Source organism: Myotis nattereri, assembly GCF_964212035.1.
Source record: "Myotis nattereri genome assembly, chromosome: 16".
Lineage (NCBI taxonomy): Eukaryota > Metazoa > Chordata > Mammalia > Chiroptera > Vespertilionidae > Myotis > Myotis nattereri.
Window position 1 is genome coordinate 8,294,700 of NC_138091.1, and position 15,090 is coordinate 8,309,789.

General features: G+C 46.0%; 1 protein-coding gene across 1 annotated transcript; it reads left to right on the forward strand.

The window, feature by feature from the left end:
* Positions 1-1,595: 1,595 nt before the first annotated feature.
* LOC308532623 (phosphofurin acidic cluster sorting protein 2-like) lies at positions 1,596-14,302 on the forward strand (the record flags this gene model as incomplete). The annotated part of the gene is given in 6 exon segments (XM_081110137.1): positions 1,596-1,620; positions 1,956-2,067; positions 10,649-12,854; positions 13,056-13,359; positions 13,362-13,843; positions 13,847-14,302. Coding segments are annotated over 6 exon segments (3,585 nt in total).
* Between the last annotated feature and the right edge of the window lie 788 nt (positions 14,303-15,090).

Here is a 15,090-nt window from a genome sequence, read left to right on the forward strand (position 1 = left end):
TCCGTATCTAGGGCTCAGGGGGCGCTTTGTTCTGGGACCCAGAAAGAGCACAAGCTCTATTTTTTTTTACTAAGAGAAATATTTGTATTATTTTATTTTATTATGGTTTAAAGTATAACATATGTTTCCATTTTTCCCCTAGACCCCTCCCCAGCCACCCCCACCTGCAGCACATGCCCCTATCCCCTTAATAACTGTGTCCATTGATTATGCTTATATGCATGCATTCAAGACCTTTGCTTGGTCTCTTACTCTCTCCCCCACTCTCCCCTGCCTTCCTGCTGAGGTTTGAGGGTCTGTTTGATGCTTCTCTGTCTCTGGATCGATTTTTGTTCATCAGTTTATTTTATTCATTATATTCCACAAATGAATGAGACCGTGTGATATTTGTTTTTATCTGACTGGCTTATTTCACTTAGCATAATGCTCTCCATGTCCATGCAAGCTGTTGTGAATGGTAAGACTTCTTTCTTTTTTACAGCAGTATAGTTTTCCATTATGTAGATGTACCACAGGTTTTTTCCACTCAGCTGCTGTTGGGCACTTACGCTGATGGGAATTTAGGCTGTTTCCAAATCTTAGCTATTGTACTGCTATGAACACAGGGATGCATATATCCTTTTTTGATTGGTGTTTCTGCTTTCTTGGGATATATTCCAGAAGTGGAATTACTGGGTCAAATGGGACTTTCATTTTTAATATTTCAAAGAAGCTCCGTACTGTTTTCCACAATGCCTGCTCCAGTCTACGTTCCCACCAGCAGTGCACAAGGGTTCCTTTTTTTCCACATAATCACCAGCATTTGTCCTTTCTTGATTTGTGGATGATAGCCATTCTGACAAGTGTGAGACGGTATCCGATTTTGTTTTGAAAAAATATATTTTTATTGATTTCAGAGAGAGAGAGAAAAACATCAATGATGAGAGAATCATTGATTAGCTGCCTCCTTCATGCCTCTATTGGGGATCAATGCCCAAAACTGGGCATGTGCCCTTGACCGGAATCAAAGCCGGGACTTTTCATTCCTCAGGCCAACACTCTATCCACTGACTAAACTGGCCAGGGCCCTCGTTTTTGTTTTCATTTGCACCTCTCACATGATTATTGACTAAAAGCATGTTTTCACAAGGCCATGAGACCTATGAAAACAGAACTTTTTTTCTTGTGACTAATAAAAAGAATTTTATTCAACTCACTGAAGTCACATGTCCACTTACAACCGTCATCACTCTGGCCTGGTCAGTGAGCTGTGCTGATAACTCAATCTCTCTCTCTCTCTCTCTCTCTCTCTCTCTCTCTCTCTCTCTCTCTCACACACACACACACACACACACCCACACCCAAACACACACACACCCACACAGACACACACACACACACACACAATCAAATGACTCTGGGTGGAATTAAAAGAAAATCAGACACCGACGAGGAGGTGACAATAGGAAGAAAAAGAGGTTGTAGGCACGTTTGCCTTGTGGCATTCCTCCTCCTACTTTATAGCTACTACCTTCATGAGCGTGAATATCGCTAAGAAGCACATGTTGCAATAATCCATTGTGCAGGCAGAGAAGAGACAGGATCTAACAGGCACAATGACTTATGCAGGATCAAGAGGAGGTAAGAATGAGGGGTTGAGTCTGAGCCCTGGTCTGTCTCCTCAAACCTAGTACCCTGGCTGCAGCTAAACCTTGTGGAGAGGGTGTGTTCGTGTCACTGTGTACAATGCTGGTATTCCATGGAGAAGGTAGGTGAGCAGTCAGAAGCCCGCAGGACTATCTATAGCTGTTATTAGGTGAGGGGAGTCAGGGAGGCAATTCCAGGAAGTGAGGTCTCTTCCTAATAGAACTTGGAACCCCCGTAACCAGGCACCCACTTTCTAGCAACTGCCCAACTGCCACTCACTTGGCAAGAGACAGTTGACAGTTCAACATGTTCTCTTGTTGTGTTCCCAGTTGTGGGGGCTCTGGTTCCCGGAGACCCTGCAGGGAGCGTTGTTCCAGACTCTGTAGACGGTTCACCACTCGTGCCCGACATCTCTGGCCGTTTTCAAGAAGATCCCCTCAGGTAAGTGAAGGTGGCCTGGGTCAGACCCATTCACGCCAGGCCAGCCTCCTCTGTGGGCCATCCCTGTGAAGCCCACATCCCCCCTCTTCATGTGGTGGATAGGGGGTCCTGCAGGGAGAACCGCGGGAGTGTTTGGAGCAGTGGATAACCTCGAGGTCCTGCTGTGATCACACCCCAGGGTAGGGCAGGCAGGTGGAGATGGGGCTCTAGAGGGGTCCCTTATCTATGCCAATGGGAGTCCTAGGCCCTCAGGCTGTCATGCCTTTTCCTTGCCAGTAGAGGTCTCAGCAGATCACATTCTGTGTGTCTGGAGTGGAGAGTCACAAGTTTTAGAGAACCAGCAAAACAGGGCTCTGAGGTTTTCCCCTGGTGACTGGAAACTGTCTGTATAGAGCTCTGCACAGGAGAGCGGACCGGAGCCGACAGATGGGGTCTTCAATTCCACGCCCTTGCAGGCGGCACAGACACCTGAGATATCCTCAAGCCTGAAGCACCACCGAAGGGTGAGTGTAGGTGCCCAACTGACCCAAACTCCAGGACCCCAGGGAGTCAACAGGACTCAGGTTCCAGAAGGCACCCTGCTGCTCCCCTGAGATCCCTCCTAGTGTCCAGTTCCCAAAGGAATCTGGGTCCTCGTCTCCTCCATGTCAGGAGCTGGGGCCTCCCAGGGCTGCACATTGTATGGGGACCGCGACTGCTTATCACAGAGATCCATGTCTTTTTTCTGTGGGACCTGGACTTAAAACCTTCCATTGCCATGGCGACGGTGCCACCCTAAACATACCACATGTCCTGATATCCAAACCCTCCCCCGCCAGGAAAAGCCTGTGTGTTCTCATCACACATTGGGGTGTTCTGTCAGAAATCGCACGGGTGACACTGTTAATACAGCATGTGCTGTTTGTCCTCTGCTAAGAGAATGACCTAAGATACTAATGTGCTTCATATTCCTCACCTGCAATTCTACTTTTCCTGCCAAGAACCTTCTCTCTTATTAATGTGAAAAACTTTCAGACCTCTGAAAAATTTGTGTGTGTTTATTTGATCCCAAGTGTCAACAATTGTGAGCGAGAAAAATCTCAATGGGTGGAGAGAATGCTCCTGAGAATGACAATTTTGCACCTTATTTTATACAATACAAGCAAAAGTGCAGACTTATGTGGGTTGCATGAAATCCATGGGTGATAGATTAGGGAGACAGGAGAAAGCAAATTGGAGACACTTCTGTGATTGGATAAAGGGTAAAATGATAGGAACATATTTCTTTTACAATGGTGGATGGAGGATAGTTTCAAGTCAACAATGAACTCAATAGCAACGAAGGGATCTCTGATCTCCGCAGAGCACAGAACAGTGCCTGAGCATGAGGTGTCCAAAATAAGGAAAATCCAATGATATGTTATCATAGAGGCAAAAAGGCAGTACACACACTCAGTTAAGGTAAAGATTGGTCTTTGTCAGGGAAGATGCCAGACAAGGATCTGACGACCCATCATGAGCTCCTGTTAGTGTTTTAATTTCAGACCATCCTTTGTAGTTACTTAAGGTCTCTGACTTTGCAAGGCTGCCTTGCAGGACTTCCCTGAGCTAGTCAGGTTAGCATGGGGCTCCTTTTTCATTCACACATCCTCCTTTTATTCAGAAATCAATACAAATTATGCATTGATGATGAGTGTTAGTGTTATGTCTTCCTGAACAATGGACCATTCGGGATAAGGTAAGACTATAACCTTAAATGGCATTCAAAGTGGAATTTTTGTTATTAATCAAAATAAAAAGGCAGGTGCATGTGAGGCCATGAGATCCTATGTGTTCTTGTTAAAAGATATTCTGTATCAATTTTATATTTTGAGCTAACATGAGCAGAGTCCGTTTGCTGCTTGTCTTAAGTTTTGGTATTTTGCAGCTAGTATAACATTTACATACCAGGGACAAAAGCAACAACATTAGAGCAGGAATACTGCTTAGGAATAGAAAATGTCTACTATTAGACAAGAAAGTGACTAAGGAAAATAAGCATCCCAGCAAACCAAAAACCCTTTGCATGTATTTTCATAATTGCTTATTAAGCTAATTATATGTTTCCTTATTCATCCACTGTTCCTTGTACTTATGCCATGTTTGAGCTGAAGAATTAAGACTCTCTACTGTTTCCTTACCATACTGATCATTAGAATGTACTTGTCTAGTAGGTGGGAAAACTTAGCAGATATCGAAATTCAACTACTCATAAGTAATAAGGTGTGTAATAAAAATATAAAAATCAGTTGGTGTACGTATAATCAATAACAGTTAGGAGATAGAAGAAGAAGGTTTGAGCAGCAGTAATCTGTCAGCATCCAGGCCTTGTTGACTTCTTGGAAAAGCTGTCAGCCCCCATGGCCAGCGGTTTCTCATCCTTGAAAAGTCTTCAGTCTCCTTGGTGGATGGAGGGCAGTGTCAGTGACAGATATCCATTTATGGTTAGGCCTTTAATAAGGTAACATCCTTTTTAACACATTGGAGAGAGTCTTTAATTAATGTGTTTCAATAAACAAAATCTCCAGGTTGTAAGTTTTGGTCCTTGAAGTCTTTGTCTCTTGGGATTACTGAGATGAATGTCACTAATGTATCATTGCCTCTAACCTTCCTAGTGAGTCATGGATAGTAATGTAGAATTTCTGCTTTTAATTTTCCTTATATTTGAAAAACAAAATGATTTAAAAATCAGCAGTATTTTAAACAGAGTCATAACAATAATAACCATCTTCTCTTCATTTAGTTCCCTACCCATTTTTTGTTTATCCTGGTTATTTGCTAGTATTTTCATGAATTCAGTCATTCCTTTGAGTTCTGTACTTCTTCATTCAGTTCAGAGATGTGACCTGCGTAGAAACCTGTTACTTAGAGTAAGTCAAGCCCTGACCGGTTTGGCTCAGTGGGTGGAGCTTAGACCTGAGGACTCAAGGGTCCCAGGTTCAATTCAGGTCAAGGGCATGTACCTTGGTTGCAGGCACATTTCCAGTAGGGATTGTGCCAGAGGCAGCTGATCGATGTTTCTCTCTCATCAATGTTTCCAACTCTCTAGACCTCTCTTTTTCTGTAAAATATCAATATAATATATGAAAAGAATAAAAAAATAGAGTAAGTCAAGAGTCCTTTTCATGAATTTTTCTAAAGATGTAACATATTTGAAAATGCAGTAAAGTAAAACAATATCTATGAACGACAAAACAAAGTGGTATGGTTATAGATTTGATTGCAATGCAATTGAGGAAAAACTGCCTTTTTGGTAAAATATAACATTTCAAGGCAATAATTTTTGGATAACAACAATTACTGTAAAATTACAGAGAACGATATGAAAATATATAAGTATATGTATATATTTGGATTCAATACATAATTTCAATATAAAAGGAACAGATAGCGTGTAAGATTTGAAAACATTGTCCATGGCTACTTGTATTGAGAATTGGATATAATTCATCAACTTCCAATGTTTGTGCCACAAATAACCCGAGTCGAACTGCCAGACACCCTCACAGGGAACCATCCTCTTGGCTGGCCTGGTGTCACTGACACCAAGACCACCGTTACACCAGAGTGTTTCCTATTTGAAATTTTCTTGAATCTTTGTACGTTCCTTCCTAGGGCAGGTTGAAATCTTTAGAACATCCATTTTAATAATAATGTGGGTACACAAATAGCACAGTTATTTATATTTTTTAATTTTTTAAAGCTTCTCAGGTAATTTCAAGCATATTGAGTAGTCCTAAATTAGTTAAAAACGTTTCTCTAATAAGGAGAGAGAATAAATCCTTGAGGTACTCTAGGGCCCATTGGAATTGACTCAAAGTCATCTCCTGTTTTAAAAGTGTCTTACAATAGAAACTTTGGGAAGGTTGCAAATACACTTGTGCAAAAGATTATACCATGGACTTTTTGCAAATCTACATAAAGCAAACCCAGACTTAGGGTAACTAACTCTAAAAGATATTAATCATACTTGCAAGCAGTTGTAATATTAAGTATTTTGTCCAGACTACAGAATTCTCCTTAATTTACAGAAGCATTTAATCTTTGTAGGCCAATAAAAGATTATATCTTAGTAATGTCATATGGAGGCTGACAATTCACCACACATAACACATAGATGAACACATATCTCACAAAGTCTATACACACAATTTGAATTATATTTTTGGTAGAGAAATAAAAGAGTATTTTTATATAAAACTTTCACAAAATTGTATAGCCTATACCCCCTTTTACAAACCTTTCCTCACCTTTTACAAACCTTCTTACCCATTCAGAAATAACTATCCTTAGACAAACTTACATTTGCCCTTTTCCTTCAAATATGACTTTCCATACCTCAAGCCTTCTATTGCCATAACTGTATAATTTCTTCCAACTTAACTGGAACTTTTAACTGTTAGGAGCATTAATTTCCAATCATAAGCACACAAGAGAACAAACAGCATTCCTTAGATTGACGTTGATGAACATATTTTAATCAAACTCTTACTTTGAAAAAACACACCTTCAGCAAAGCAAAAAACATTACATCAACAGCTCCAAATTCATTTTACAGACCTTCTGCAATTAAAAAAACCCCAAAAGCAGTGAACTTCAGACTTGTCTAGCAATCAATGTGTCAGTATTCACGTTATTTCAAAATGTGTAGATATTTAATAACTTTCATTAAAACTTACTAAGTTAGAAAGATATAGTGGAAAAAGCTAAAGAGATTTGTGTAGGTGGGTAAGGTATTGTTTTTTCTATTGGGATAAGTCATATCTTCCAGAGATTTGTATTTTTATAAATGGCCTAGACAAGACGTCTTGGTGAACTCAGGTATTTTCAATTCAAGGGTTCTGGGATTTTGGTTGCATGAAATCAATTACCTGTAAGACTCCAAAATGAATAGGGGAGGTTTGGGGGAGGGAGAAGGACTTTGTGGGCTTTGAATTGTTTCTGGAGCAAAACCTATGGAACCTTGAAAACATCATTTGTAAAACAAGGATAGTCATTTTCAATACCTCAGGAACTGGGTTGCCCCCCGCCCCCCCACAAATGTTAGCAAGGGATTGACAAATTCATTCACCCATTTTTGGATTGTTCCTTTCTATTTGGGAATATTTTTCTAGTTTCCAGAAAGCTCACAACTCTGAGAGGTATAAAGACTTTCAGGTATATGAAACCGCCGTCTGTCTCCCCTGGGAATGGCAACACAGGTCCCAGGTACAAGATAGTCTTAAAGTTACTGGTGCCAAAGCCTCTCTATTACCCACTTTATATTGCAACCAGGTAATTGGTGTAACAAAAGAAGATTGGCTTCTTGTTTGAGGCACTCAGGTTCAAGTTACTCCCATTTGGTGAACATGTACCCCAAAAGAGAATTCTCACTTCACTGTGGGCTGGTTCCCCATCTTTAGGCAGACATATGAGCAAGCCTAGAGTTAGAGGCATGTCTGCATGTCTCTGGGCTGTTTGGGGCCATTCTGAGTAGGGTGGGTACCATGTTCAGCCATCTCTCAGGGTCTTGTGGAAGATAATACTGAAGAAGAGATGATTAGCAAACATTCGGTCAGTCTCAAGCTTAGTTTCCTCCTGGAAGGTTCCTTTAAAATCATTACTTTCCCTTTTGCTTCAGTATCTGGTTCATTTATTCTAAGTATATATGTTACTATTCTGGAGAAAGCATATGTCAGCATCACTGATTTCATTAAACAGTAATAAAAAAAACCCCACTCACTAAACAGGGGAATTGGGGAAGATTTGATAAGCAAACCATATATATTCTCATAACATTCCCTAGTTGGAAGGAAACAGGTTTTGATTAAAAAACAGACATTTGTAGGAAAGCTTTATTTCGATGGTGAAAGCAATTAATTGGTTGTGGTTAAAAGCAAATAAAATAGCCTCAGTATATACAGGGTACTTAGTGGCTTCTCCCCCTCCCCCTTTTTAAAAATAGATTTTTTATTGATTTCAGAGAGGAAGGGAAAGGGAGAGAGAGATAGAAACATCAATGATGAGAGAGAATCTCCAATTGGCTGCCTTCTGCACGCCCCCTAATGGGGATCAAGCCTGCAACCTGGGCATGTGCTCTTGACCAGAATCAAACCTGGGACCCTTCAGTCTGCAGGCAACACTCTGTCTCCTTAGCCAAACTGGCTAGGGCAATGGCTTCCCTTTTAATGATCATTTAAAATTCTCCCAAAGTATCAGTGGGAAGGAAAAACAAGCTTGGAGCAGCCCTAGGCATGTTTCTGTTTGTATCCTTTTTCTAAATCCTGTTTCAGTTTCCTATATCCCTAAAGTGTGGAGGCTTCTCTATAGGAGTTTTCTATAAACCTTATTTAGTACTTCTCTTGCTTTTGCTCCCAGAAACCAGGAGTATATTAATTGCAATAGGTTAAAATAGCCAGGATTACATGTTCCATCAGTTAAATTTCTCTGTGAACCAATCAGGGCCATAGAGAAAATGGAGGATGATTGCTGATTCCTCTCTGGCTGAGAGCAGCTTTTCACCAAAGGGAGTTGGCAGAATTCCTAATCTCATTTTCCCTTAAGTCAGTAGAGAGGGGCAGTGGAGGGGACAGAAGGGGAAGAAAGAAGGGAAGGGAAGGAACACATCTGGACAGGGAAGCTCAGAGAGCAAAAGATGTAGGGGATGTGCTATAGAAGGGGGAGGATGGGGTGTTAGCATGTATTAGCTTCAGGAGAGTTGGAAGATAATCTCTGAAAATTCTTGTTCATTTATTTTTTAAAGAGAATTTGCCTGTGCTTCTACTGAGAAGTTTCTAATTTCCAAATCAAGATGTGCATCCTATGCACTCAATCAGTTCAATTTTCAGGCCGCCATTGTTATAGTTATTTGTTTCTTTTGTTTTATTTTGCCTGTGAAAAATTAATTTAGGCACCCAAAGAAAACTGTATATTGGCCATTTCTCAGTTGATATTTTGTAGTTAAATCTTCCTACATTTACCCTTCTGTAAAGCACTTGCAAGTCAAGGCTTCCTATCAGGAATATTAATGAGGGCTGGGGCCTGGGAGTTCCCAGCCATGGAGGCACAACTTCCCATGTTAATTATAGGTGTGCTTGTTGCTGTTGTTTTTATTGTTTGCTATCTTCAGAGTCTCAGCACAGTTTCTAGGAGTGTTATGTAGTGGGTTAAAGTTTGTTGCTTTATGGGTTGAGCAGCAAGTTGCTCACTCCCCTAGAGTCTCATTCAACCTTCTTATGTGCCTCAGTTTCTCTCCTTGCTGACTACAACAACCAGAAGGGCTACCAGCAGAGGTGGACTAAACCTCATTAGTGCTCCCCCTGAAGAGCCAGTTAGTTTAATTGCAGTTGTGTGGGAATTTCCTTATGGGGCTCCTGCATGTCATGAGGAATGACCTCTGACACATCCGCAAAGATCCTCAGTTGTCTAAGAACATCTGAGATTCATGCAGGAAGGAGGATATGCCCCTGTATCTTCTGAACTGAACAAGATCAGCTCTCACTTACACAGCTAAGGTGTTTGCCCAGACTCTCAAAAGGCAAATCCTATAGAAAAGCCAGGGGGAAAACCAGTCCCATTTTCCCTCCTGTCTCTCCATAGCCTGGGATCTATCAACTGTTAACTTTTGTTCCGCCAAGAGTATTACAAAATATGGCTCCAATAAAGTCAGCAACACAAGCAAGGGAAGGTCCTGAATCCAACAGACAAGTGTCACAAGTTCACCGGCAGGCAGGGAACTGGTGCGTCAATGGACCCTTTGCTGGATGCCAGCACCGGGTGTAGGTCTGCAGGGTGGTGCTGGGTGAGATTTTCTGGGATCCTGCTGTATTGTGCCAAGTAAATGTCCATGTCAGAAGCATTCAAAACTGTGAACAATTGTTGAGATTTTATCTGAGCCAAATGGTCATTTGCCTTGAATCAAAACCTCAATGGATTGAAATAATGCTCTGGAGAATGGCAGTTGTCACCTTATTTTAGATATTACGGTCAGAAGTGGCGATGTATGTGAGTTGCATGAAATCCATTGGTGATAGATTGGATGAAAAGTGAAATGACAGACACATACTTCTTTCCCATAGGGGGATATAGGACAGAACAGCCAACAATGAACTCAATAACAATGAGGGGATTTGTGGTCTCCACAGAGCACAGAGTATCCAAAAAAAAAAGAAAAATTCCTTTGACGTTCCAAAGCTATGTTCTTGTAGATTCCAAAAGACAGTAGACAGTCTCAGTTAAGGTAAATAATGACCTTTTTTGCAGAAGATTCCAACCTAGGACCCAGCGACCCACCGTAAACAGCTTTTAGTTAAAACGTTTTAATTTCAAAGCATCTTTCTGATAACTTTAGGTCTCTGAGGTTGAAAGACCATCACGCAGGCTTTCCCTGACCTAATCACAGATTAGCGAGTGGCCGCTTTTTGTGTGGCCACACTCTCCTTTGATCACTCATGTCCCACTTCATGCACCAATCATGTCCCTCCTCTGTCCCACCACAGGAGAAAAAACCACCAACCCTGAGTAGGAAAAGGTCCGGTAGGGTGCCAGCAGCTGCAGCTTCCTCACGAACTGTGGGCCTGGCCAGCACGTCCACGGTGCTCAAAACACTGGTCCCCCAGAACCTGTTCGCCACCTGGGAGGTGGACTGCTCCAGCCCCAGCTGCGTGCCCAGGTGGTGTAGTCTCACTGTAACGATGCTAGTGATCTTCAAGAAGCTGGCCAAGGACCTCAACTCCGTGGTAATTTCCGTGAGGATGCGGGACTCCAAGGACATCCTGAGGTCCCAAGAGATTGTGCTGCCCCGCAGTAGACCAGTGCACACCAACCTGGCGCTCACCTTCTCCCTGCAATACAACCACTTCCTCAAGGGAGAAGGTAACAAGCTCCTGATCCTGCTGGAGCAGAGGAAATGCTCTAAGAACAGAAACGTCCTGGGCTACAAGACACTGGCCTCTGGCGCCATCCACATGGCTGACGTCATGCAGCGAAACCCCAGGTGTGGCCAGATGGTGAGCCTCTTTGGCAGTATCAAGGAATCCTCCACTGCGGTGGCCGAGATCTGGATCTCCTCCCTGTGCAGTGAGCCCATCGAACACGAGGACAGTGCCATGCAGGTCAGCCCTAAGGCCAAGTCGGCAGGGAACTACGAGGGGCAGGATGAGCTGCAGGCCAGCGGCAGGGGAAAGCACAGACAGGACCTGCACAAGGATGCCTTGGAGAAGGGGGAACCAAACAAGCAGCGGCCATCCATAGGAGGAAACCTGAAGCTGAAAGTCCTGGCGCTGTTTCACAGGTCCAAAGTGTCAGAGAGGGACCTTCGGTCTGACATGATGGGGAAACGCAGGAAAAGTGACCCATACCTGGAGGATGATGAGAGCGTCCTCAGCACCCCCAGGCCCAAGCTCAGGCCATACTTGGATGGCCTGTCAGACTCCAGTTTGCAGACGGAGATGTGGAGCAGCCACAGTGACAGGACCCAAACAGAGCCTCTGAGTCTGCCCCACATGCCCGAGAATTCGTGGGCCCTTGGAGGCAAGCAGCCAAGTGAGATGGACAATGGATTTGTGGCCCACAGCACACCCACCAGCAAGGTGGACAACATCCAGATCTCTCTGTCCATGCCGCCCATCGACCAGGAGGACAGCGCCAGGCAAGCCAGTCCCGAGGCTAAGTCCTCGGACAACTACTCTGAGTGCATGTGTGAGAGCTTCTTCTCGCAGTGGGAGGCCAGCTACCACACCGCTGACCAGGAGGAGGGTGACTGTGATGAGGGGACTCTCATATTCACAAGGAGCACCCTGACCACGGAACAGAACTACCAGCAGAAAGTCCTGTTATGGCTTCGCACAGTCCAAGGTTCGGAGGAGGTCCTGGACCCTGAGCAGGACCATGGGGAGCATGTCCCGGAGGTGGAGGAGGACCTGGACCTCCTGTATGACATGCTGCCGAACCCCAGTGACAGTGGCACAGACACTGAGGACGATGGCAGCGTCCTCAGCACCCCCATACCTAAGCTTCAGCCATACTTTGAAGGGCTGTCTAGCGGCCCAGGCATGAAGGACAATCACAGTGTCCTCAGCAGCCCCAATCCCAAGCTCAGGCCATACATCGAAGGCCTGTCAGACTCCAGCTTGCCGATGGAGATGCGGGGCCTCCACAGCACCAGGATCCAAATGGAGCCTCTGAGTCTGGCCAACCCACCTGAGAACGCGAGGGCCCCGGGAGGCAAGCAGCCAAGCCACAGTGACTCCCAACTTGTGGCCTACAGCACACCCACCACTAAGATTCGAATGGCCTCCCTGTCCCACCAGCCTATCGATCAGGAGGCCACTGCCATGCCGGCCAGCAATAAGGCCCAAACTTCGCATAACGACCTCGCCAGCACATCTGAGAGCTGCTTCTTTGAGCAGCCGGCCAGTCACAATGCCGTCCACAGGCAGTCCCAGGAGAATAACTTGGACCAAGGGAATCTCATAGTAAGAAGGAGGTGCATGAACAGGCAACACAATTACCACCAGGAAGCCGTGGCATCTATGCTCAGGGCCCAAGTGTCGGAGAAGGTCATATCCTCAGAACAGGCCCTTGTGAGGCATGTCCCCAAAGTGGAGAAGGCTCTGCACCGTCGGTATGATATTGTGCTGAGCTCTAGTGACAGCAGCCTAGACACGGAGGACGATATCAGTGTCCCCAGCACCCCAAAGCCCAAACTCAGGCGATACTTTGACAGCATGTCAAGCGATAGTAGCTCTGACTCAATGGCCCACACAATTCGCTCCCCTGGAAAGCAGCTGGCACAGCTGGAGGACAACCGGGAGGCAGGGTCCTCCGCCCAGCATTGGTTCACCAAGAAGCTGCCATCCATAGTGCGCTTCACCAAGTCTCTGGTCCTGCCCTCCAGCAGGTCCAAGAGGAAGCAGGCTGGCCACCGGGGCTGCGACACAGCCCTGAAAGAGTGGGTCAACTGACTGGGCAACGAGAGCCCATACCCACAGAGCCAGTGGCAGATCCCCAGGAAGCCCATCCGTGACCAGCTCCACAACATCCTCATTTGCCAGGACAAGATGCCCGAGAACATCATCCTGGTCAACACCTGCGCCTGGCAGGGCCAGTTACTTTCGGACATCCTGCAGGGGCACACGCTGCCCGTGGTGTGCACTTGCTCCACAGATGACGTCCAGGAGGCCTTCAGCATCATTGTCTCACACATGCAGAGATACTGCAACTGCGATTCCCAGGCCCTGACGCCTGTGAAGATGGCGGTGGCAGGGGCACAGCCCTACTTCAATGCTGTGCTGCGGTCTTCGTGAGGCAGCTGTCCCAGCAGCCACCCCAATGGCTAGACTACATGTGCTTCCTGGTCATCCCGCTGGGTCCCCACCCCTTGGCCAGCTACCTGGGCTCCATGGACTGCCGCTACAACAACTTCTTCCAGGACCTGTACTGGCGGGACATGTTCAACAACCTGGAGTCTGAGAACACCTTGCAGGACACACAGGACGTTGTGTCGAGAATCTCTGAGTACGTTGCGGGGGCCAACTGTGTCTACCTGCTGCCCATTGCTGAGGCCATTCTCATGTCTAAGCAGCAGCGCCCCAATGAAAAGTCCACACAGCTCATCCCCTTTGTGGGGGCAGTGAAGGTTGGAAGAGTGGAACCATCTGCAGCCATGTCAGGAGGCTCAGATGATGTTGTCACCTCATGCTCCGGTGAGCTTCTGTCCCCTACCGGGAAGGCCTCACCCAACACACTCTCCCCCGCATCAATGAGTGGGAGCCTGTCCTAAACCAGTCAGAGTGTCCATGCACACATGATGGAGCTGCAGGTGGATTACTGGACAGCAGCCCAGCCAATAGATACGAAGAGAGTCACAGAGAAGAAACAGCTGCCTACCACCAAAAACACACTCAAGTGCTTCTTCCAGTCTGTCCAGGTCAGCAGGCTGCCCCGCAGTGGTGAGGGCACAGCAACACCTGCCTTGTCCATGGCTGTGGTCACCAAGGAGAGAAAAAAGAAGGCGCCCAAGAAAACCACGGACGAGAATGTGGAGTCCCAAAGCCAGTGCATCCAGGGCATTGGTCGCCTGGTTTGCAGGGCCAAGCACCAGCAGAGCATGCTGCCGGTCGTCATCGATGGCGTGGAATGGAATGACGTGGCTTTTTTCCAGTTGTCAGCCCAGTGGTCCGCCCACGTCAAGCACTTCCCCATCTGCATCTTCGGACACAACAATCCCACCTTCTAGCCCTGCCCCTTCCCCTGCCCTTCGCTCTGCCTTGGCCAAGACCAGAAGGACCCAGCTGCTTTTCTGTGAACAGTTCAGTTTCCTACAGACACAGACCCTGGGAACCAAAAGAGAATGTGCTCACAGCCTGGAACCGAAGGGGGTTGCCCCTCCCTGGGAGCTCCTCAATGCTCTGTTCAGTAACCAGAAGGCTGTGGCGGGTGGGACTCAGGAGGGCAGTGTTGAGCTGGAGCATCATGGAAGATGTGTTTTGGCCTCCGGATGCCCAACATTCTCAGTGAGAAGGGTTCTGGCCTTGAAGACTTGCCCTTCTAGGAATCCAGGACTCTGCTTCCCTGGGAGACACTCCAACCTGTGCCCAGACTCAGAGGTTGGCAGCCAGAGGTCAAGGGCTAGCCTCTCATGGCAGCATTCTGAGCAGAACTTGGAGTCCAGTCAGCCCAGCCCTGGGGAAACAGCTGCCCGACAGCCAACTGGTCTAGCACCACCTACTCAGGGTTACCAGTGAACTCCAGCCTCACAGGCAGAAAGAGAAAAGACCTGTATGGTGCGCATCGCCCTAGCACACTGGCTAGGCAAAGTGGTCGACCACCTGAGGAGGGAACCCACCTTCGTTCCTGTTACTACAGAACATTTGTTACCACCCAGCATCTGTGGAACCAATTATTTACCAGGTGAGCCCCTCCCCCTCCAGAGCACATGCTCGCCAGGCCACCTGTTGGCTGTTTGCCTTCAGGTCACTGCAACTTTCTGAGTGTTTGTTCCTCTGAAACCTCCAAGAAGCAGGG